The sequence below is a fragment of the Heloderma suspectum genome, chromosome 2 (genome assembly GCF_057233095.1).
Source record: "Heloderma suspectum isolate Gila_16-S chromosome 2, 16-S_ref, whole genome shotgun sequence".
NCBI classification, from domain to species: domain Eukaryota; kingdom Metazoa; phylum Chordata; class Lepidosauria; order Squamata; family Helodermatidae; genus Heloderma; species Heloderma suspectum.
In genome coordinates this window covers 187110001-187132208 of record NC_139459.1, presented here as the reverse complement: position 1 = coordinate 187132208, position 22208 = coordinate 187110001, and the positions used below count along the sequence as shown (strand labels likewise).

Genomic DNA, 22208 nt, shown 5'->3' with positions numbered 1-22208 from the left:
GTCATAGATCCCAAATCCTGCCACACAAATCATCCTATGACCAGAATAAACAAAGACAGCATTAATTTCCTTATGTCAGGGCCTTGGGTAGCTTTATCTGAAACTAGATCTGCGGCAATGCTAGATCATTGAGAAGCAAAGCTTGATTGGGTCATGCTGGGGCAAACAGTTCAAGGAGCGCAGTCCTAGCTAAGGTCTGGTTGTCACAAAAAACAGTCCTGCTAAGTGCTGTGATGACTCATTCACAGCTGTAAGTCATTGCTAGATATTGCAATCATCAAGTGTCCATCAGCCATGATTAATGTGCCTGTGGCTTAAGCTGAGTTTAGTTGTGTTGTCTTTGCAGGGATCCCTGCGAAATTTTCTCAGTCAGCGTGTTTGTTCCTGGGACATTGCCATCAGGCTAGGATCTTCCCTTGCCAGGGGACTTGCTTTCTTACATGGGGAGCAGTGGAAGGAAGGTAAGGGGCTGTAGGTCTGATGCTTGTTTCCTCCCTAATCCCTGCTGGACCACAATTTTGAGCTCTGCAGATCTGTAGCTTCTCAGGTAGCTGTCAAGAAGGCGTGGAGAATCGATTTACACTGACCATTCATTAATTTTCATGAAGCAGGTGAATAATTTAAAAGACTGTGTACATCAGCGAATATTCAAGACTGTTCCAGTATAAAATTTATCTGTATAATAGCCTCCTCCCAAGAAGAAGCAACTATTGGACATTGCCAAAACATATGTTTAAAAGAAGCATTAGCTACATTGCACTGCCAGCAATTAGCCAGATTAAACAATCCTTTATTAAAGAGACATTGTGGTGTCCAATAGACATGAAACAAAAGCTTTTGCTGAATAAGATACAGCCTAAGATCCATGGATGCGGTAGGAATAGACGCCAAGTCGGCTATCCACTGATTAGGCACAATCAGATAATCCAATTCCCTATTCCATTCCTGCTTAAAACCCTGCATATCACATTTATTCACCAATAACAAGTATTTATAGACATGGATAGTGGGTCAGTTTGCCTGACCAACCTCAGTAAGTGCTTCCAGTAATGTTGGAGATTCAGATGCTGTAAAAGCATCCTGGCCAAACCTAGATACTAACGAATGCTGCAATTGGGAGTATTGCTGGCAAGGCATATTTGGCACGCAAGATAGAAAATGGCAAAAACTCATCATCGGCATCCACCAATTGATCCAGAATAAAAATTGTCTTATCTGTTCATGTTCGCCACAAAAATATTTTCTTCCCAATTTTTAGATTTGGATTGCCCCATACTGTCAATTTAGAGAGCAATCCTATGTCCCCTAGACAGCATCTGGGAGAGATAGGATTTTTTGGTTTCCTAGCTCTGAGCTTGTAGACAGCGCTATGAGGTTGTAGCTGGGAAACCATGCTCCCCGCCCCCTCCCCCTTGTAGCTGGGGTGGGGAGAACCATGGCGGCTGCCCCTCTGTGCCTGTTTGTGCTTGTAACACGGAGCCCGGACAGGGTGAAAAGGGGGCGTTCCTGGGGGCGGGGAGGGGAGGAAACCGCGGAAGCTGTTCTAGACAGGTTCCTATGCAGTCTCCAGCCCCATTCCCACCCCCTCCCCAAAGCTGCGCTTAGACATCTGAAATCCGTCATCTAAGGCAAACCGCAGGGCAGCCAGAGCACGGAAGGAATCCTCTCCTCCGTTCAACTGCCCTGCATTGGATAGTCAGTCGCCTCCGACTTCAGAGGAGGTCGGAGGCGACCATCTATCTCAAGGGGATTGTGCCCTTTGCATGAGGAAATGGATCAAAGTGTATTTGATGTAACATCATAAGCCACACATCTCTAACTGTAGAAACTGTGGGAGGCACCCTATGCATTTTTGTCTGTCTAGTACCTAATGCCATCCATTCAGAGAGAGGAACCAGACAAGAAGATTCCAAAACTGTCTGAGGCGGAAGATCCAATGCAGATGGGAAAGACCAAAATTCAGTGCTAGCCAGCAGATAAGCTTGCCGATATAAGGCAAGATCTGGAAAACCAAATCCATCTTCTTTAAGTGGATGTTGCATCCTTTTCAGAGGTAATCCTGGTGGAGAGGAACCCCACAAAAATTCACGAAAGATTTTTGAAGTGTGATATATGCAATGAATACTCTCAGCCGCTTACAGTGTACTGTCAACAACAGAACACTTGTAAAGTCCATTTCAAAATAAGTTCTTTTTCAAGTTGATCATATAGAATCTTAGTACAATATAGGTACTATTCATATAATAGTGGGTCTTTGCATTGGTGGTGTTGATTACTGTAAGAAGACCCTCAGTGTGTGTGCTTTTATCTCTAAATATTACCGTCATATACCTACCACTGCTGTTTCTTGCCTTGATTGAACATTTTGCCTCAACATGGCCAATGGCCAGGGATGATGGGAGTTGTAGTTCAGCAACAACTGGAGGGCCATGGTTTCCCTGCCCCTGGCTAGCAGCAGCTCTCCAGGGGTTCAAGAAGAAAGAGATCCTCCCCATCTTTGGCTACCTGAGATCCTTTAATTGGAAGTGGCTGGGTTTGAACCTTGCACACGCCAAGCATGTGCCAAATGGACCTTCTTCCTTCCTCTGTCCTGTCCACACTGCGCATCATTTTAGTAAGGTTATGCTTGGCGAAGCCGATGATTTCATGCCACTGATGTCCTTCCCTTTGCGCCAGGCCTGCATAAACCTGGGGTGGCACACCGAGACCTGAGCAGCCAGAACGTGCTGGTGCGGGAGGACAGGACCTGCGCCATCACTGATTTCGGTCTCGCCATGACCTTGCCTGCGTGCCACGAGCGGTGGAGGGAGGGTCCCAACGAAGGCATCGTTCGCAAGGTACCCACATCGTTTGAAGGGTGGAGTGGAATGCAAAGCAGGTTGGAGAGGGGCGGCAACAAGGTTTTGTGATCTTGAGCCCAAGGAAAGCTGGGGGTAGTGGTTGCTCTCTGCTCCTCCGTTCCCACATGCTCGGAACCTGACAAAGGGAACAGAGGGGTGTATTGCATCTCTTTCCTGCCCCTTCCAGTGAATGCTGACTTAGGGGTTTGGGAAGGAAGCCTTTGGGGAATTTTATTTTCTTGGGACATGGCGCAACCACAGCTGTGAGTACTCTGCCCTTCCTCAGTTCCACTGAACAACTGAAAACAAGTTTCTAGACATTATGGCTGCAATAAAATACTGATGGTCAGAAGTGCCTTAAAACAGAGACAGCCAATTTGTATTCTCAGGTACCACTCTATTCTCCAGGCAGAGGTGTGTTTCCCCACACAAACTGACCTCCTCACAAGATGTCAGCCTCCATGATACAACTGATGCCAGCTACAATTCTCTATACTAGGAACTTCACCACATGGGGCTAAAATCCCAGATCCTTGCTGGGGCTTCTGCTTCCAGATTCTTTGTGTGATTGAGCTCAGCTCCTTTTCGTGGGTGGACACCTGCTTTGAATCGGGGAATTCCTTTCTCTCCAAGTTCTATATGTTTCATTTTACAGCCACTAGGTAACGCTGTGGTTATAGCATAACTGCACAATTACACACAATGGATATATTGGATTGATGTTCATTATCGGGCTATCTCTGATCTTTTTAAAAGCGGGATAAAGGTCGGAAAGTGCAGGAGATGCTCCAGGGGTTCATGACATCATGTAAAGGAGCTGCAAACTTCCGTGAGTGACCAATCACAAGCGTGCAATAAAAGCCTTGTGTAGAAATGCTCTAGGACTGGGAAGTTTTTAGAACCTGAGGGGTGCATTTGCTGTTGGGCAAGCTCTTAGAGGTGGGAAGTGTGTTCCTGTGGTGGGCTGGGCCAAAAGCAAAAGCAGGCAGGGCCAAGGCAAAATGGGCAGGACATTCACACAGGTATTCTCTCTCTCTCTCTCTCTCACACACACACACACACACACACACACACCACTACATCAGTTGAACATAATGTGGAATGGAGGGACAGATTACGTGGAAGGTGAAGTTTAATCCGCACTTTCCCTGCGATCTCCCCACCCCGCTTAGCCGAGTTCTTCAAGATTGCTTTGCCCCATTTTCCCGGTTGTTCACCTGTTATTGTTGTTGTTTCTGTTGTTGTTTTTTACCAATACAAGGAAGTGGGCTGGGGTGTGGGTGAGACTGTGGACAGGGGGCTGGCAGGAGGCTATTGGTTGGGATGGTAAGTCTTGCAAGCCGTAGGTACCCCACTCCTGCTATACACATTTACCTGGGAGTAAGTTCCATTCAATTTAACAGGGCTTACTTCTGAGTAGCCCCCTCATGGATCACTGCCTTATTGTGGCGAAGGGGCTTGCATAACTCAGTGAAGCCATAAGCTGTGCCGTGCAGGCACCCAAGATGGACAGGTCATGGCAGAGAGTTCTGACAAAATGTGGTCCACTGGAGAAGGAAATGGCAACCCACTCCAGTATTCTTGCCAAGAAAACCCCATGGAACGTATCACAAGGCTAAAAGATATGACACCAGAAGATGAGCCCCTCAGGTCGGAAGGTGTCCAATATACTACTGGGGAAGAGCAGAGGGTATTTCCAAGTAGCGCCAGAAAGAGTGAAGTGGCTGGGCCAAAGCCGAAAGGACACTCAGCTGTGGATGTGTCTGGTGGTGAAAAGAAAATCCGATGCTGTAAAGAACAATATTGTTTAGGAACCTGGAATGTCAGATCAATGAATCAAGGTAAGCTGGAGGTGGTCAAACATGAGATGGCAAGATTGAACATTGACATCTTGGGAATCAGCGAACTAAAATGGACAAGCATGGGTGAATTTACTTCAGGTGACCATCATATCTACTACTGTGGGCAAGAATCCCTTAGAAGAAATGGAGTAGCACTCATAGTCAACAAAAGGGTGGGAAAAGCAGTACTGGGGTACAATCTCAAAAACGACAGAATGATCTCAGTACGAATCCAAGGCAAACCATTCAATATCACAGTAATTCAAGTCTATGCCCCAACCACTGAGGCCGAAGAAGCTGAGGTTGATCGGTTCTATGAAGACCTACAACACCTTGTAGAACTAACACCCAAAAAAGATGTCCTCTTCATCATAGGGGATTGGAATGCTAAAGTAGGAAGTCAAGAAATCACCGGGATAACAGGCAGGCATGGCGTTGGTGTACAAAATGAAGCAGGACAAAGGCTAATAGAGTTTTGCCAAGAGAACACGCTGATCATAGCAAACACTCTTTTCCAACAGCACAAGAGACGACTCTACACATGGACATCACCAGATGGTCAATATTGAAACCAGATTGATTATGTCCTTTGCAGCCAAAGATGGAGAAGCTCTATACAGTCAGTAAAAACAAGACCCAGAGCTGACTATGGCTCAGATCATGAGCTGCTTCTTGCAAAATTTCAGCTGAAATTGAAGAACGTAGGGAAAACCACTAAACCATTCAGGTATGACCTAAATCATATCCCTTATGAATATACAGTGGAGGTGACGAATAGATTTAAGGGATTAGACCTGATAGACAGAGTGCCTGAGGAACTATGGACGGAGGTCCATAACATTGTTCAGGAGGCAGCAACTAAATTCATCCCAAAGAAAAAGAAATGCAAGAAAGCCAAGTGGCTGTCTGATGAGGCTTTACAAGTAGCTGAAGAAAGAAGGGAAGCGAAGAGCAAGGGAGAAAGGGGAAGATATATCCAACTGAATGCAGAGTTCCAGAGAATAGCAAGGAGAGACAAGAAGGCCTTCTTAAATGAACAATGCAAAGAAATCGAGGAAAACAACAGAATGGGAAAGACTAGAGATCTCTTCAAGAAAATCGGAGATCTCAAGGGAACGTTTTGTGCAAAGACGGGCATGATAAAGGACAAAGAAGGCAGGGACCTATTTAACTTAAATTTAACTTATATGCAGAGTACATCATGAGAAACGCCAGGCTGGATGAATCACAGGTCGGAATTAAGATTGCCGGGAGAATTATCAACAACCTCAGATATGCAGATGATACCACCCTAATGGCAGAAAGCGAAGAGGATCTAAAGAGCCTCTTGTTGAGGGTGAAAGAGGAGAGTGCAAAAGCTGGTTTGAAACTCAACATGAAAAAAACGAAGATCATGGCATCTGGCCCCCTCACTTCTTGGCATATGGAAGGGGAAGAAATGGAAGCAGTGACAGATTTTATTTTCTTGGGCTCCAAGATCACCGCAGACGGTGACTGTAGCCATGAAATTAAAAGACACTTGCTCCTTGGGAGGAAAGCTATGGCCAACCTAGACAGCATAGTAAGAAGCAGAGACATCACCTTGCCAACAAAGGTCCATCTAATCAAAGCTATGGTTTTCCCAGTAGTAATGTATTGTTGTTCTTTTGAGTGAAACTGGAGACTGGAAACATTTGACCACACCTTGACTGAAACTGGGTTGGGTCACTAAGGCCCAGATAAAATGGCTTCCTAGGGCGGCATCCAGCCTGTAGGCTGCCTTAGATGCAAAAAGGGTCTGAGGAGTGGAAGGGGGCCCAACTGCTTTGCGAAATGTCTCTCAGCATAGATAGGGAAAGCAGAAAGAATTATGCAAACTATGCTAATTTGCTTAATTTATCCAGATCACAGAATGTATTTATATCCCACCTTTCCTCCAAGGAGCTTAGGGCAGCATACTCAGTTTTATCCTCACAACAACCCTGTGAAGTAGGACAGGCTGAGGGAGTGTGACTGACCCCGGGTCACTTAGTGAGCTTCATTTCAGCAGGGATTTTAAGCCATGTCTCTCTGGTCCCAGTCCAGCACAATAAACATGGCACAAAACTGGCTTCTCCATGTCATGCTGCTTCCCTGAATTTAGCTTTGGCCCAGGCTATACAAGGACAGGCTGCACCAATCTCTGACCAGAACCATTTCCTATCCATTGTATGAGCATAGAATCATAGAATAGTAGGGTTGGAAGGGGCCTACAAGACCATCGAGTCCAACCCCCTGCTCAATGCAGGATCCAAGTCAGAGCATCCCTGACAGGTGGCTGTCCAGCCTCATCTTGACTGCCTCCAGTGTGGGAGAGCCAACCACCTCCCTAGGTAATGGGTTCCATTGTTGTATTGCTCTAACAGTCAGGAATTTTTTCCTGATGTTCAGCTGGAACCCAGCTTCCTGTAACTTGAGCCCATTATTCTGGGTCCTGCATTCTGGGATGAGTGAGAAGAGATCCTGGCCTTCCTCTCTGTGACAGCCTTTCAAGTACTTGAAGAGCGCTATCCTATCTCCCCTCAGTCTTCTGCACCACGTGTTACTCACCCACGTTTTCCCTAGGCAGGGGCTCCACGCTACATTGCTCCCGAAATTCTGGATGAGAGCCTGAACCTGCAAGACTTGGGCTCGGCGTTGAGGCAGGCCGATGTCTACTCCCTGGCCCTGGTGCTGTGGGAAATCCTGATGCGATGCTCAGCACTCTTCCCAGGTGAGCAAGGAAGGGGGAGGGAGGGAAGGAGGCACCACAGTTCATTCACCAACCCCAAGATCAACACCTCAGTCATCCCAGTCTCTGCTTTGCCTTGGCGAGGGGCAAGAGATGGATTATAATTCATTTCATTACCGATACTAAAGATGCATCCATATTGGTTTTATTGATTAACTTATTACATATCCATACCTCCCAATAGCTGAAGCTCTCCGGGTGGTTCCCAAGAATTAAAATACAACACAATAAAATGCAATATAAAAGTTTAAAACTACAGTATAAAATAATAATCAAAGAGAATCTAGTGGCAGTACAAAGGTTTAAAATACAGCACCAGATTTAATACAGAAACTAAGAAACTAAAATGCCTGGGAAAATAAAAAGTTTTTCACCGAGGACAATGTAGCTGTGAGGTGAGCCTCTCTGGGAAGCTCATTCCACAATCAGGGTGCCACAATGGAAAAGACCCTTTTCTTAGGGGTTCTCCACATGGGGCTTTTATCCTGCTATTGAGATTGGTTACTCATGGAAGTTTGCTGGTCTTTTGCATGATGTCGTCAACCTCGAGGGCATCTCTGGTGCTAAATAACTTTTATCCCATTTTTTTAAAAATTGGAGATAATGAGCTATCAAATTACAGTGCGTTGAGTTCCCTCCTGAAAAGAGGAAATCCGGCAATGAAAGGTGCTAGACCACAGCGCCATCTAGTGGCTGTATAATGAAACTTATAGGGCATGCAGATAAGGGGGAAAAGAGGCGGGGGAGCAAAACACGTGTAAATGGAGCCCGTTGTGATCCTGCATTTAAAACAGAAGCAGAAAGCCCCGGGAAGTTGCTGGTGTAGGCTGGTGTAGAAATGCTCTTAGTAGTCACCCACCTCACTTCATTTGGCGGGGCTTTTATATCAGTGTAACTGCCATGGCTGCCTTCCATCCTCTCAGAATCCTGGGAAGTGTAGTTTGATGAGCACCTCCCTGTAATCTCCCCCATATGCTACTCAAGCTGAGCAGCAGGAAATAGCTCCCCCTCCATGATTCCCCGTGAGCAGTGCAGAGGAGCAGGGAGATCATGGGGAGGTGGTAGAGCTGCAGAGAGGCAGAGCCTGACAGGAGAGCCCTGCAGGCTAGATGGGGAGGCCCTGTGGGGTAGACGTTCCCCACCCTATTGTCACTGGCACCCAGTACACAATATCCCCAAAGAACAGGCAGTTACCATAAACCGTTTGCTCTCTGTGGATGAAAAATGGCTGTGGTAACAAGCTTCTGTTAATGGTCGGGATAAGCTATTACTCTAAAGCAGTATCTGCTTGCTTGACTAAGTTGGACTGATGTCACTTATCTGCAGGACTAAGATTCAATAAGAGTTCATTCAAATCTGCTCAGCTAACTTTGGTAACCAATTTCAACACTGTTGTTGTAGATCTGTTATTGTCTTTTTAAATCTCTGCATTGCTGTTAGATTTTATTTTGGGCTGTATTTTTCTTCTGTAGTTTTAAACTTCCACATTTTATATTGTATTTTATGATGGATTTTGCAGTTTTAACTGTTGTGAACTGCCCAGAGAGCTTCGGCTATTGGGTGGTATAGAAATGTAATGAATAAAGAAATAAATAATAAATAAAAATGGATGGCCACCGACCCATTCTGCTTTTGCAAAATGTCTCAAAGCTAGCCTTTTGATATCTCAAAGATTTTGATATCTTTTGCAAGGTATCTCCAAATTAGCCTTTGGTTGCAGGCTGCAAGGTCAGCTCACATTTGCCTCCTTGCCCTTTGAGAGAGAGAGAGAGAGAGAGAGAGAGAGAATTTCACATGTCTCCTCTTTTCCTCACCCCTGCCCTTTGTAGAGAAATGTGGTCTTATGCCCCCCTTTGGTGGAAGCCTATAAAGAGAGAAGGAAGAGCAGATTACACTATAACATCTGCTTCAACAGTAAGGATTTGATGAACTCATCACCTGCTCGCAGTAATCCCCTGCAAGTTCCAAGCTAGGTGGGCTGTTTGCTGGATTCTGTACAAAGGTGGTGGAGAAGTGCTGCTTGCTGGCAGCAAAGGTAGATAACTGAAAGCAAGCATCTCTGTTTGCATCCAGCAGTGGCTTATGTATCCAATGGGCTTTTATGGGTGTCATTTGTACCTGAGTTCATGATCCGCAGTAAAAGCCATCCAGTAAACAAACCCTCTGGTAAATGTTTTTGACCCACATGCATCATTACAAAAGCGAAGGAAGCCACCTTTTCCAACAACATACCGATTTCTGTTTGTCAGCAAACGTGTTTTTGTTGCTGCTGTTCCTGCATTTCACCTCTTCACAACTACCACAAATCAACAAGTTGCGAGATGCACAGAGTGTTGCAGTCACAGCATCTCCTGTCCCACTTCCTCCCCCTGGCCCACATTTGGGGTGTTCAAAGAGTTTTTTCGCTCCGCTGTCTTAAATCTGCAATTGCGTTTGAAATATCTGAACTGCTACTAGGTTTTACTCTGGTTGTATTTTTATTCTGTAGTTTTAATACATTTCATATTGTCTTTTCTCTTGTACTTTTGCAGTTTTAATTTTGTGAACCGCCCAGAGAGCTTTGGCCATTGGGTGGTGTAATAAATACATACATACATACATACACAGAGGCCTCATGGAATGGACGCTCTTAACGCCTGAAAGCTTCCTTGGCTCATCCTGGCTCCCTTGCACATATTGTTTCGGGCTATTTAATATGCTGTCACTATTGCGAGGCTCTGCCTGTGGCGCTCTGTGGTGTGGATTGGTCTGGTGTGTCTGGCAGTGCTTTGTGAATGCGCCCACATCCACCTCTCTGGTCTTGCTCTGGTTCCCCACCCCACTGCCAAATGCATACAAACAGGAGTGTTAGTCCTGCACTGGTGGACGATGGTGTGGGTTATGCTACCACCTGGTGGCAATCCTGGGGCATGATTTCCTGTGTGAGTATTTCTGCCCACAGACTCCATTTGTTGGGATGGAGCTGAGTTCCTTGTAAGGTCCTGGGGTGGTGGTCTATTATCTTGGTATCACTGAGATTCATATTAGCTCTTTCTCCCGCTCTCATGCGGCTTCCCTAATCCTCCCCTCCCTCTCTGTTCCTCAGACATCTTTCTCCTCTAAATCGTTCCTGACAAGAGGCATCTCCAAACTTTGCTTTGAGACTTATCATTTTCAGCAGCCTTGCGTGAATCACCTGCTTTGCAGAAGGGGAATTGGTGTGTTGAGTAGGGTGACTGCTTAAGTGTTGCCAGAAAGGAGGAAATGCATCACCAAAAGAAAGCATGAAAGAGGACTCAGATTTGAATCACATTTTGCATATGCTAATGTACATGTAGAGATGCAAATTTAGAAGTAATACCTATAATTTAAATAGAAATACAGTGCATCAACCCATAGTGGGGAAGGCTGTAAATAGGTATCCAATGTGCTCAGGGTTGTATCCAATGTTGACTCTAATTAAAGTAGACCGATTGAAATGAATGGGACTTAAGTTAGACTAACTGTTGGATACAACCTCTGTCTGTGCTCCAGACATTAACTTTTGATGGGAAACATCAAAACTCCTGCTGTCCCTTGAAGGGATTTGCACAGCAAACAGAGGACACCTTCAAAATAGAGGATGGTCTGCTTCAAACAGAGGACTATCCTCTGAAAAGTAGGACACCTGGCCACCCTATGTTTGGGTAACAACATGGCCAGTACTCTGCATACTTGGGCAGCTCCCCGAGCCCCAATGCCCTCGCAGGGTCCACTGCTGAAGCCTTCCCAGAGACCCACTTTAATGGTGCTCCAGTGAGCGGCAGGCAGCATGGAGGGCCCATTCAAATTTCCCACAACGGCTGAGAGCAATGCTATGTGAAGGGCACTGTGGGAAAGTTGTCCAGTTCTCATAGGGAACATAGAAAGCTGCCTTATACCATGAGATTTTGTCCAGCTACCCCTTTGTACCATCTGCACCTGGGGTGGGCAACATTTTTGCCCCAGAGGCCCACATGTAGCAATGAGTCTGGGGCCACATGCTGGTGGTAGCTGGTGGCGGAGCCAGTGGTGGGCGAGGCCTGCGCTCCCCTTCCCCCCCCCACACACACATGCACAAATACACATGCAGCCTTGCTTCCACTCACACATACAGAGAGAAACACAGAGACAGAGAGAGAAGGGAAGTGTTCACAGTGCTAATCAGGTGGGGGTGGGGGGGATGTATGATGAGATCCCTGAAATCCCATGTATTGTGGCCAAGTGTCCTCTTTTACAGAGGCCAGCCCTCTATTTGAAGGGCAAGGGCCATCCTCTCTTCGAAGGTGTCCTGCGGTTTGAAGAGCTGCGCTGCCCAATTCTGGTTTAAAGAACCATCAGAACTGTTGCCCATCAGCAGACTGAGCAGGCACACGGGTCACCTGGCCACAGTCATCCACACTAGGGGTGAGATGTGCTGCATTTCTATTTAAATTATAATAATTATTTCTAAATTTGCATCTATACATAGAAATTAGCATTATGCAAACCACTGTCCCCTTTTGTCCTCTCTTTTGGTGATGTATTTCCTCTTTTCTGGGGCTCTGGGAACTCTCCGTTCCTAGTGCTAGTCAGCTGGGCAGCGGGAGTGGGGCTTCCTCCTGCCCTCCAGTTTGTGCACTCTTCAGCTCTTCTCAGCATCAGTCCTATCTGAGGAGCGGGGAGGGAGGAGATAAATTAGCTGGGGAAGGGGGCCTGCGGACTGCATGGAAGTTGGACAAGGGCTTGCAGGCAGCAGCTCTTGAGGGGCCAGAGAGGGGTCTTTCCCAGGCCCAACCTGGAGATGCCAGGGATTGAACCTGAGATGTTTTGCATGCAAAGGAGGTGCTCTGCCACTGGGCTACAGCCGTTCCTGCCAGTGGCACATGAAGTCCGAATCAGCCCTCCCCCTGCCCCCGCCCGTAGCCATGGATGTAGACAAAACACACTCGAGTGGTGGGTTCGGAACAGACTTTATTGGAGATATAACAAACTTACATCTCAAGGTAAGCTGGCTGAGGTCAGCCCCATGGTCAGCATGGCTTGCAGGAGGAAGAAGGAAGAAGAATAGGAAAGTAGAGGCAGGAGAGGAGGGAAAGGCAGAAGGACCTCCCAGAGATCCCCTCCCACCTCACTCGGGTACATGTTATCCCTTCAAGTTCAGGTGAAGTGACTCATTGCCCTTGTCCCTCCAACAGCACATACTGGAGCGCTGCTGCTGCTCATCATCACAAGGTATGGCCATCAGGGACCTCCTGACATAGGAGGGGAATCAGCAGAAGGCATTTTGCTGAGGACCCTTTCAAACCTGGAGCTGGCCCTGAGTGTGTGCATGGGAGGGGCTAGGGCAGGAGCTATCTCACCCTTCATCAGTGATGTCAAAAGCACTGATAAGTGCCCATGACATTTGCCAACAATATTCAACCACAAAACACAGTGGGCCTGCTAACCGGGGCAAGGAATGCATTTTCTGCGTAAACATGTTGGAGTTTGAGTGCTGGGAATATTCAATATCCTCCCCCACCCCACAAACAGAAGCATTTCCTAAGGGGAGATGTCTGGTTGTTGTGCAAAAATGAACACCATCTGTGTATTGTGCTATTATCTGGTTGCCTGGAGAAGCCTACAATGTGTAGCGGTAGTAGCTGTCTACATCAGTAGAGTTTCTGTCCCTCTGTAACTAGGGGGTAATAGACGATGGGCCACTTTACATGCGACAGCTCCCACACGGAGGAGGCGCGCATCACTTCCATGTGGCGGCACTCAGCCTAGCAACTGTAACATTGGAAAGCTGCTCCCTATGTGATGTGACCTAAATACAGTGGCAGCGGCCACCACCAGCACTCTGTGGTGCTGGCGTGGAGACTCCCTACACACAATTAGGTTGAGCACTGTGGGTTGTATCCAACGTTAGTCTAACTCAAGTCCTATTCATTTCAATGGGTCTACTCTAACATTGGATACAACCCACTGAAAACAGCTGTCAGTTACTACAGCTGCTACATGGAAGTGATACTTAGCTGTGAAGTGGGGGGAACGTGCCCTGCGATACAACACTATGGTGTGACAGGCAGTGGGCCTGCCATGCACAAAAGAATCGCCTTCCTCCAAACAAAGTCCATTTCTGTCTTTCCAGAGAACAGCATCCCTGAATTCCAGTTGGCCTATGAAGCGGAACTGGGCAGCAACCCAACTTACAGTGAGCTGCGGAGGCTGGCTGTTGAGCAAAGGGGGAGACCAGCCGTTCCGCCAGCTTGGAGAAGATTTGGGCAGGTAAGTTAGAGTGCAATCCTATAGCCACTTACCCAATTGAACTCAATGGGAATTACTTCCTCTGAGTAGATATGTGCAGAATGGCACGGTCAAAGCTTTTGACACTGAGAAGAGTCCTATTTACAGTCTCAATCAATTACAGATTTTGAAATCTTTTATTAATTTGACTTTTATCCAACCAACTAATTAATCAGTTGTTTGGGTTTTTATTTTCTCTTTTTCATATTTTAAACTATTAAAGCAAAATAGCAATACACTAAAAAAGGAAAGCAAATTCATATAAAATAATTCATATAAAAACAGTGGAATATGAGAGGAGGAGCATAAGAAACACAAGTGATTAAATCTAGGGCCAAGTTAGATGTTCCATTTCAGACATACGTAACAGTCTTTTTACATTAGTCACAGGAGGGTGCAATTTTGAGCAGAAAAACTGTGGGGGCAAATGTTTTCCATTTTAAAAACATTGGGAGAACCAGTGTGGTGTGGTGGTGGTTGGAGTGTTGGACTGGGACTTGGGAGATCTGGGTTCTAAGTCTCCACTCAGCCACGAAGCTCACTGGGTGACTTTGGGCCAGTCACTGATTCTCAACCTAACCTACCTCACAGGGTTGTTGTGAGAATAAAATGGAGAGGAGGAGGAGCATCATGTAAGCTGTCTTGTGTTCCTTGTAAGAAGGAAAAGGCAGGATAGAAATGTAATAAATAAATAAATAAATAAAAATAAACTGCATGTAAAATCTAATTTGTCCCTCAAATCAATTTAGGCCACAATCTTATACTCACTTACCTGAGAGTAAACCCCCATTGAACTCAATGGGACTTACTTCTGAGTAGATATGTATAGGATTGCAGTGATAGATACTTCAAATTCCTAATGAAATTGATGCCTTTTTGTGTATCCTAAAGAAGAAGAAAGGTTTCTCTTAAATGTTAGATAACTTTCAATATCCTTTACACTTTATATTCTAGTGGCAAAACTACGTCTGTCATGTATAGCATGGTAAACCTATTCTCACTACAACAAAAGATGGGACCTATTGATTAATGAGAGTATGGCAGGATGATAAAATAGTCCACTTACACAGAGTGAGCCCTTTCACCCTCTTCTCAACCTCCCTAGTTTAGTGACAACATCAATCAAGCAGGTTTTGAGCCTAAAAACCAGATGCTTCATTGGAATCTAGAGACTGAAACGTTCCTGAATTTTGAAAATCTTTCAAAAGCTTGTTTCAGCTTTGACAGCAGCAGTGGTATATGTATAACAGATGTATCCTCACATAACTGTTGTGCAAAGCGGACTTCCATCATCATATTGGTGGATGGGGACTGAGAGAAAGCATCTTGCCTGGATCTTATGCAGTGTTCCTCACTGAGGAATTATTTGAACTCAAAGCAGTGGGAGGAGGGATGGATAGAATTTTTTAAACTAAACAAACAAATTTGTCATTTCTCATAGCTTATAGCAATTTTGCAAATCGGCCCAAATATATTACTAGCTCATACGTAAAAAAAAGTTTACTAGCTTGTCTGTCCACACAGATCTATGTCAGTCACTTGTGGTACATTGGTGGCCTAAAGACAACAACAAACCTCTCTTGTGATTTACAGAAGCATCCCCTCCCTGGTGGCCCGGAGGCTAGGATTATTTATTTATACATCTCCATCAGGGTACTTGGCATTTTACAGAGTTCTAGTAGAAAACAAGACAGGTGCTTGCCTGTGAAATTCTGGGAAGATGCTATCAATCCAAACACTGACAATGGGGAAGCCAAGAGAGGAAAGGGAGGGGAGAAGGAGAAAGGAGAAAGTTAGCAAGACATAAATGTGTTCAGATGCAGTTGTGCATCCTTAAGCCTACAACTGGGTATGAGGAGTTAAGTCAAAGACTTAATGGCAAAGTTGAGTTTTGAGAAGGGATGCGAAGGAGGAGAGAGAAAGAGGGCACCACATACATGTTTGGGGAGGAGGAGTTTCAGCCATGAGGAGCAGCCAACCCTTAGGTAGCTGCTGAGGCCCACAAGTTGGCAAGAAGCACACTGCCAACACTAAGAACATAAGGACATAAGAAGCACCCTGCTGGATCAGGCCAAGGGTCCGTCTAATCCAGCATTGTGTTCACACAGTGGCCAACCAGCTGTTGACCAGGGACCCACAAGCAGGGCATGAGTGCAACAGCACCCTCTCACTCATGTTCGCCAGCACCTGGTGTACATAGGCTCACTGCCTCTGGTACTGGAGGTAGCACATAGCCATCAGGACTAGTAGCCACTGAGTGCCACCATCTTTGTTTTTTTCCTTTCCTTTCTTTTTTTCTTGTTTAGGTGTGATTCATATGTTTAGTCATGCGATCATGGCCAAGGGAGTATAAAGCTCCACTGTTGATCCATCATCCCAATAGAGGAGGGGCAGGGGTATGAGAAATGGCTGACAAACTTTTTAAATACAGAAAAAGGCAAGTCATCCCCTCACTTTGGGCTACTGCTGTCTCTTACAAGCTGGCTGGCCTAGCTTTGCCACCACCACCGCTCACTGCCTTGTTCTGGGCTCACACCGCTGCTCACAAGCCTGGCGACCACAGCCTCCTCCTCACCTCACCATGGGCTCCTGCCACAGTCACAAGCTCACCTGGCTGCCCCTGCCATTTCCATGAAAACCCAGCTAGCTGCTCATAGGCCAGAGATCTTAGAGAGGCACAATGGCATTGGGGCTGGAGGCTCAGGTTGGGGCAAGGAGAGCAGATCAGGCTGGCGGGTGAGGACGACAGGAAGTCCCCTGTACCTTGGGCTGGTGGCTGGATGGAGGTAGGTAGGTGAGGGCCACTGCAGGTCTTTTGACTGGGTGGGGGCACCGCAAAACCTTGGAAGCAGCTTGGGTTCAGCTAAAGAGAATGGGAGGGATTTATTTAAGAGAGCAGGTCGCTGAGGATGGTAACGCTGCAGGAGTGAAGGGCAGGGCAGGGCTATATCTGGAGATAAGAGCAGAAAAAGGGAGTGAGCCAAGCCTCTGGAGAGCCTTGAAGGTAAGGACAAGATGTTTGAGCTGGATGCAGGAGGGGAGGGGAAGCCAGTGTAGGGATCTGGAGGTGCATCCAGGTCTGGCCCTACCATTAAGCAAAGTGAGGTGGCTACTTCAGGTGGCAGATTTTAGCTGTCACAACAAGGCAGCAAATTGTTAGTTATTTAATTAGTTATTATTTCAAGTGTTATTATTGGATTTTTACTGGGAGGCGCACTCATAGGATTTTCTTCCTCATGTGCCCAAAAAATGTGGCTGGTTTTGGGTACTATGCATCTTGACTTGGGGGCAGGGTGGGATGCTCTTTGTTGCTCCACCTCAGGCAGCAAAATGTCTTGGGCCAGCCCTGGGTGCATCCCATGGACTTACCTGTAACAGTCAAGTGGTTGTTTACAAGCCTGTCCAAAGTTAATATTCCATCTCCTGGACTGGAGCACAAATGGCTCCTTAGCATTTGCTTCAGGAATAGTGTCCCAGCTAAGGTGGCCAAATGCAAAAGAGGACAGGGCTCCTGTGCCTTTAATAGTTATGCAGAAGAGGGAATTCCAGCAGGTCTAGCTTGCAAGTGATCCCTGCTGAAATTCCCTCTCCTGCACAGTGACTAATAGTGCAGGAGCCCTGTTCTCTTTCGTATCTGGCCACCGCATGTCCCACCCTCTGGACTCGTCAGATTGGTTCCTCTTGATAGCTGTTCTCTTTGGTCTGTGCTTCTTCCTAGGTTGCTGCTTTCTTACAGGAGCTCCTAGAGGACTGCTGGGATCCTGAACCAGAGGCCCGGCTGCAAGCAGAGTGTGCCCAGCAGAGGCTGCAGTGGCTGGGTGCTGAGGATGTGGTGAAAGAGGACTGAGGTCAAAACATCTTCTGCTTTACAGTCCACTTTGTTTGGACATCAGCCCTTGTTTAGAAGAGTTCTACTGCCTTTTGAAAACAGCAAGAGGCCCTTGAGGCAATCCGACCACACACAGCGTCTCAATAGGACCCTGTCTGGGCCTTGCCACAGTGGAATGGATGTATTTCTTTGCATTTTTTTATAAAGTCTGTCCACTTAACACAATGAGTCCTGTCCGGTTAATCAACTTGAATTGCATTTATTAATCATTGGGTCCCACCCCGCACCTTACCCTTGCCCTGTCTAGCAATTCTTGGATTCTCTATCACTTGAATCCTCCCATCCTTTACATCAGCACAACTAAGCCCTACCCAACACCACATAAATTCTGTGATTTGGCCTACAATACTAAGCACACTTTCCTGGGAATAAGGCCCATTGAACACTGTGAGTTGCCCAGGTGCAGAAATAGGTACTGGGCACAGAATTCAGCATCCTAAGAATGTCTGTTTTCTTAAAATGCAAGTAGGCTTGAAAGTATATGCACAATGGCTACTGAAGGGTGAGATGGAAGCACCCAACCAGGTGGCAAGTCCTTGGCATGGAGGGTGGGAAAAAGGTGGGGGAGAGAGGGAGGAAGGAGAAAAGAACAGAATGCATGGATGTGTGTGTGAATGGATGAAGTGTGTGTGAGCATGAGAAACAGAATGTGGGGCAGCCATATTTTTAAACTTCAAAGTCATCACCACCCTGCATGCTTCCTTTCTAAGGGGGTACACACGACTCCCTCCACGTGGAATGAACATGTGGAGGGGACCGCAGGCTAGTCCTCCCCACGCTCGCCATGAGGCATTTTCCGTGTGTACATGTGCGGAATACTCCTAGAAGTGAGGAGGGAACCTGCTTGGCCAGAACCCCTCCTGCAGAAGTTTTCCGCATGGGCAAATGTACGTGCAGAGAACCGCTGCTGCTGAACCTCAAACTGATGGTCGGTCAGCAGGCGTGCAGAGCGTGGCAGCTGTACATGGTGATGGCAGTGGGTGGGGCTAGCCAGTGTGGCCTTGCAACACTCCCGCCCCCCCGCATGTTAATTCAGCGCTTGGAGGGAGTACTGTGATTGCTTCTTCTGTCTTTCTCTTTTAAGGGCTTTGCCCCCCCCACACACACACACACTCTGTCACTCTCTTTCCCTTTTGGGATTCTTGAGAGAGAGAGAAAGGAACAGTGTGGGGTAGTGATGACTTGGGGCGGGGGGGGGAGAGAGAGGTGTGGCTCTGGCTCTACTGACCTACTGGCTTTGGCCCCACCCACCACCAGCCTGTGCCCCCTAAGAGATGACCCCTGAGGGAGTACAGCCCTGGATGAAAAAAAGGTTGCCCACTCCTGCTCCAAAGTGAAAGGCCACAGCCTTTGAAGTAACATCAACAGTGGTGCGGCTGGGTCATTTTAGACCCTGGACTTAATGATGTTATTGGGGGGGGGGTGTTCACAGTGGCCACATGTATGGCTTCAGTTGTGAAGCACACAACCCACATTTCTCTTCCCCCGCCATTCTATGCTTCACAACTGGTTCCATATTCCCAACATGTTACAGCAAACAAAAGAAAAGCCTGTTTGCCAACCCTGATAAAAAAAGAAATACTCGGAGCATGTGATCAGCTGCAGTCCTATAACAACATTCAGGCTACAATCCTGTCCCCATTCAGCTGGGAGGAGGCCCCACTGAACTCAATGTGACTTTGGGAAGACATGGGTAGGACTGCATTATCAGTCACAGCTGATGGAGAGCTTTGAATGAACTGTGTGTGGTCTTTGGGAGAGTTGGTATTTGGAGGGCTGGAACAGAGAAAGTTAGCTGAACACCTGTCAAGTTTTACTGGATACAACACCAGGCTCTAGCAGGCGTTAAATACAGAGGCAAGCAAATCTAGAAGGTTTCTTACACGTTCCCCCTTTCTCTGCTTCCCTCCCATTGGAAATAATTCACTCTCCCCCACTCCATATCCAGATAGCTTCCTCACTTCCACTTTAAAGGAATTGCTCCTTTAACTGGGCTTTCCCAAATGAAGGACCTTCCTTTTGTCTAGAGTGACCATGTCCTACTTTATGAGGACAGTCTTCACTTGGAAGGGCTGTCAGTCCTCTCTTTGAAAGCATTCTTTATTTGAAGGGCTGCCCAGTCCAACTTTGGTTTAACGGTAAAGGATCCTAAGAGGGAGCGCTGGGAAGGGCACTGAAGTCGCCCATCAGCAGGGGGCACCTGGACAGCAGACTGAGCAGGCACACAGCTCACCTGGTCACAGTCTCCTTCACTAGGGTGAGATGTATTGTGTTTCTCTGTAAACGATAGTAATCATTTCTAAATTTGCATTCACACATAGGCAGGAGCATATGCAATTTCTACGCAAATCTGCACCCTCTTCTGTCCTCTTGGTGCTGCATTTCTCTTTTAGCCATGCACGGGTGGCCACCCTATGTTTGTCCCTCCCCTCCTCTTTCCTATTCTGCCTAGCTTTTGTTTTAGAATGGAAGCCTGCCAGCAAGGCCATGTTTATTTGTCTGTTTTCTCTCTGTAAAGCATTTAGTGCGAGGACAGGCAGGCGGTAGGTTGCGATCTGCTGGCTGATTTGCAGTCCATGGCCAGCTGCTGAGCCGCACCTGCCGAGTCATGCACAGCTTGTACCTTGATAATGCTGCATTAGGAAGGACCTTTAGATTTTTACACGTTGTGCTATGGGGAAAGGGGAAACGTGGCCAGAGAGAGCCACAAACATGGTAAAATCAAATGTGGGCCCCATGTTGCAGGTGGGCTTGAAAGTGAAGCCGGCTTCAGGCACTGGCGGGCTCTTGGGCAAGACACTCTTAGTGGGGGCCCCTCACTGAGCCTACCACCTTTCCAGCACTGCTGCCAGCTGCTCCGCTTCCTCATTGCTAACACCTGCTTGCTTGCTGGGTAGAGAGACAATGAGCAAGTAGGCAGCAGCAGCTAATGTTCCTCCTTCATACCACCACTATTGTCTGTCGAAGTGATGGCCGCCCATTTGGATGGATTTAAAAAGGGGCTAGACAAATTCATGGGGGATAAGGCTATCGGTGGCTACTAGTCCTGATGGCTATATGCTACCTTCAGTAGCAGAGGCAGTCTGCCAACGTACACCAGCTGCTGGGGAACATGGGTGGGAAGGTGCTGTAGCACTCATGTCCTGCTTGTGGGTTCCTTGTCAACAGCTGGTTGGCTGCTGTGTGACCAGAATGCGGGACTAGATGGACCCTCGGTCTCATCCAGCAGGGCTCTTCTCATGTCTGGTCCAGAGTGAGAGGAATGTGAATAAGCAGGCTCCAATAGTGAGGAGGAGCTGGTCCAGGGGGCTCTTGTCAGTAGGCCCCTTGCTAGGGTGTGAGCCCTTGGCATGTGCCTGACCATGCCAACCCTTGACGGCGGTCCTGGGCTGAAGTTCTGCAATTAGATATGATGAGGACCACGGGCTGATGCTGAAAAGGCAGCCCCACATCAAGCTTCCCCTTCCTCTCCCTATAATGACATGACATCATCTTGGCATTCATTTAGTCACTCCACATTATTGGAGTGAGAGCCAGTGTGGTGTGGTGGCTAGAGTGTTGGACTGGGAGTCGGGAGATCTGGGTTCTAGTCCCCACTCGGCCATGGAAGCTCACAGGGTGACTTTGGGCCAGTCACAGACTCTCAGCCCAACCTACCTCACAGGGTTGTTGTTGTGAGGATAAAATGGAGGAGGAGGAGGACTATGTATGCCGCCTTGGGTTCCTTAAGGAGGAAAAAAGGCGGGATATAAATGCAATAAATAAATAAATAAATAAATAGGCTGCAATATCAGGTGTGGGGGCAGGGATTGAGAAACGGGTGACGTGATAATGTCAGATCACATGTTTTCATAAATACACATTGCACGGAGAGCGTTTGACACAAGGTTGCTATTTTTAGTAGCATCTAAAAATTGCATCATCACATTCAGTTCTGCCCTTAGAATATGCTCCATGTATCATACTTGATTGCCTTCCTACACTTTGCAGCAAATCATCATGTGCACATTTAAAATACTGCTTGCCTAACATTGAGTTAGAATAACAACAATTAAAAACAAACAAACCACAGTTTGGAAGTGTCCTCACTCAAATTATGTTTTTAAAAAGTGATTTGTCAGTCGCCGACCCCAACTATGAATAAGGTTCTGGGCACCAGCATGGAGAACAGACCCTGTCTGCGTATGCACCTGCGTCAAGGACACAGGTCTTGCATTTCTGGTGGATCCTGGCATCCAGCCAAGCAGCTTGGTGCATGATGTAGAAACAAGCCGCCCTTTCTCTTCTGATGAGGCTGCAAGAATGCAATTCTGCTTGACAGCTGAAGGTTAAAAGGAGAACACAGCTGAGCAATCAAACCTCATGCTCTCTTTATTTCCCCCGTATAGTTGTGTAGAAGAGGGAACTTCAATGGGTTGCATGACAAAGGTGCAGGAATCTTGTAGGGTGGCCACTTACACATTGCCAAAAAAGAGGAAGCCCATCACACACAAAAAGATTATACTAATTTGCATATGCTAATTTAAATGCATAGATGCACATTTAGAATGGCTATAATTAAAACAGAAATATAATCCGTCTCACCATAGTGGCGAAAATTGTGAATAGGTGACCTGTGTGCC

General features: G+C 46.8%; 1 protein-coding gene across 13 annotated transcripts in view; it reads left to right on the top strand.

The window, feature by feature from the left end:
• Positions 1 to 17750, top strand: part of AMHR2 (anti-Mullerian hormone receptor type 2) — a 33879-nt gene extending 16129 nt beyond the window's left edge. For 6 of the 13 annotated variants that reach the window (XM_084836774.1, XM_084836770.1, XM_084836768.1 and 3 more), the window contains 5 exons: positions 347 to 461; positions 2677 to 2837; positions 7265 to 7412; positions 13543 to 13679; positions 17416 to 17750. In XM_084836774.1, coding sequence (XP_084692900.1) covers positions 347 to 461; positions 2677 to 2837; positions 7265 to 7412; positions 13543 to 13679; positions 17416 to 17544 — 690 coding nt within the window. In that variant the 3' untranslated portion in view covers positions 17545 to 17750. The remainder of the gene's footprint in view (positions 1 to 346; positions 462 to 2676; positions 2838 to 7264; positions 7413 to 13542; positions 13680 to 17415) is intronic. The other 7 variants (XM_084836775.1, XM_084836771.1, XM_084836769.1 and 4 more) reach the window with 3 other exon arrangements.
• The last annotated feature ends 4458 nt before the right edge of the window (positions 17751 to 22208 follow it).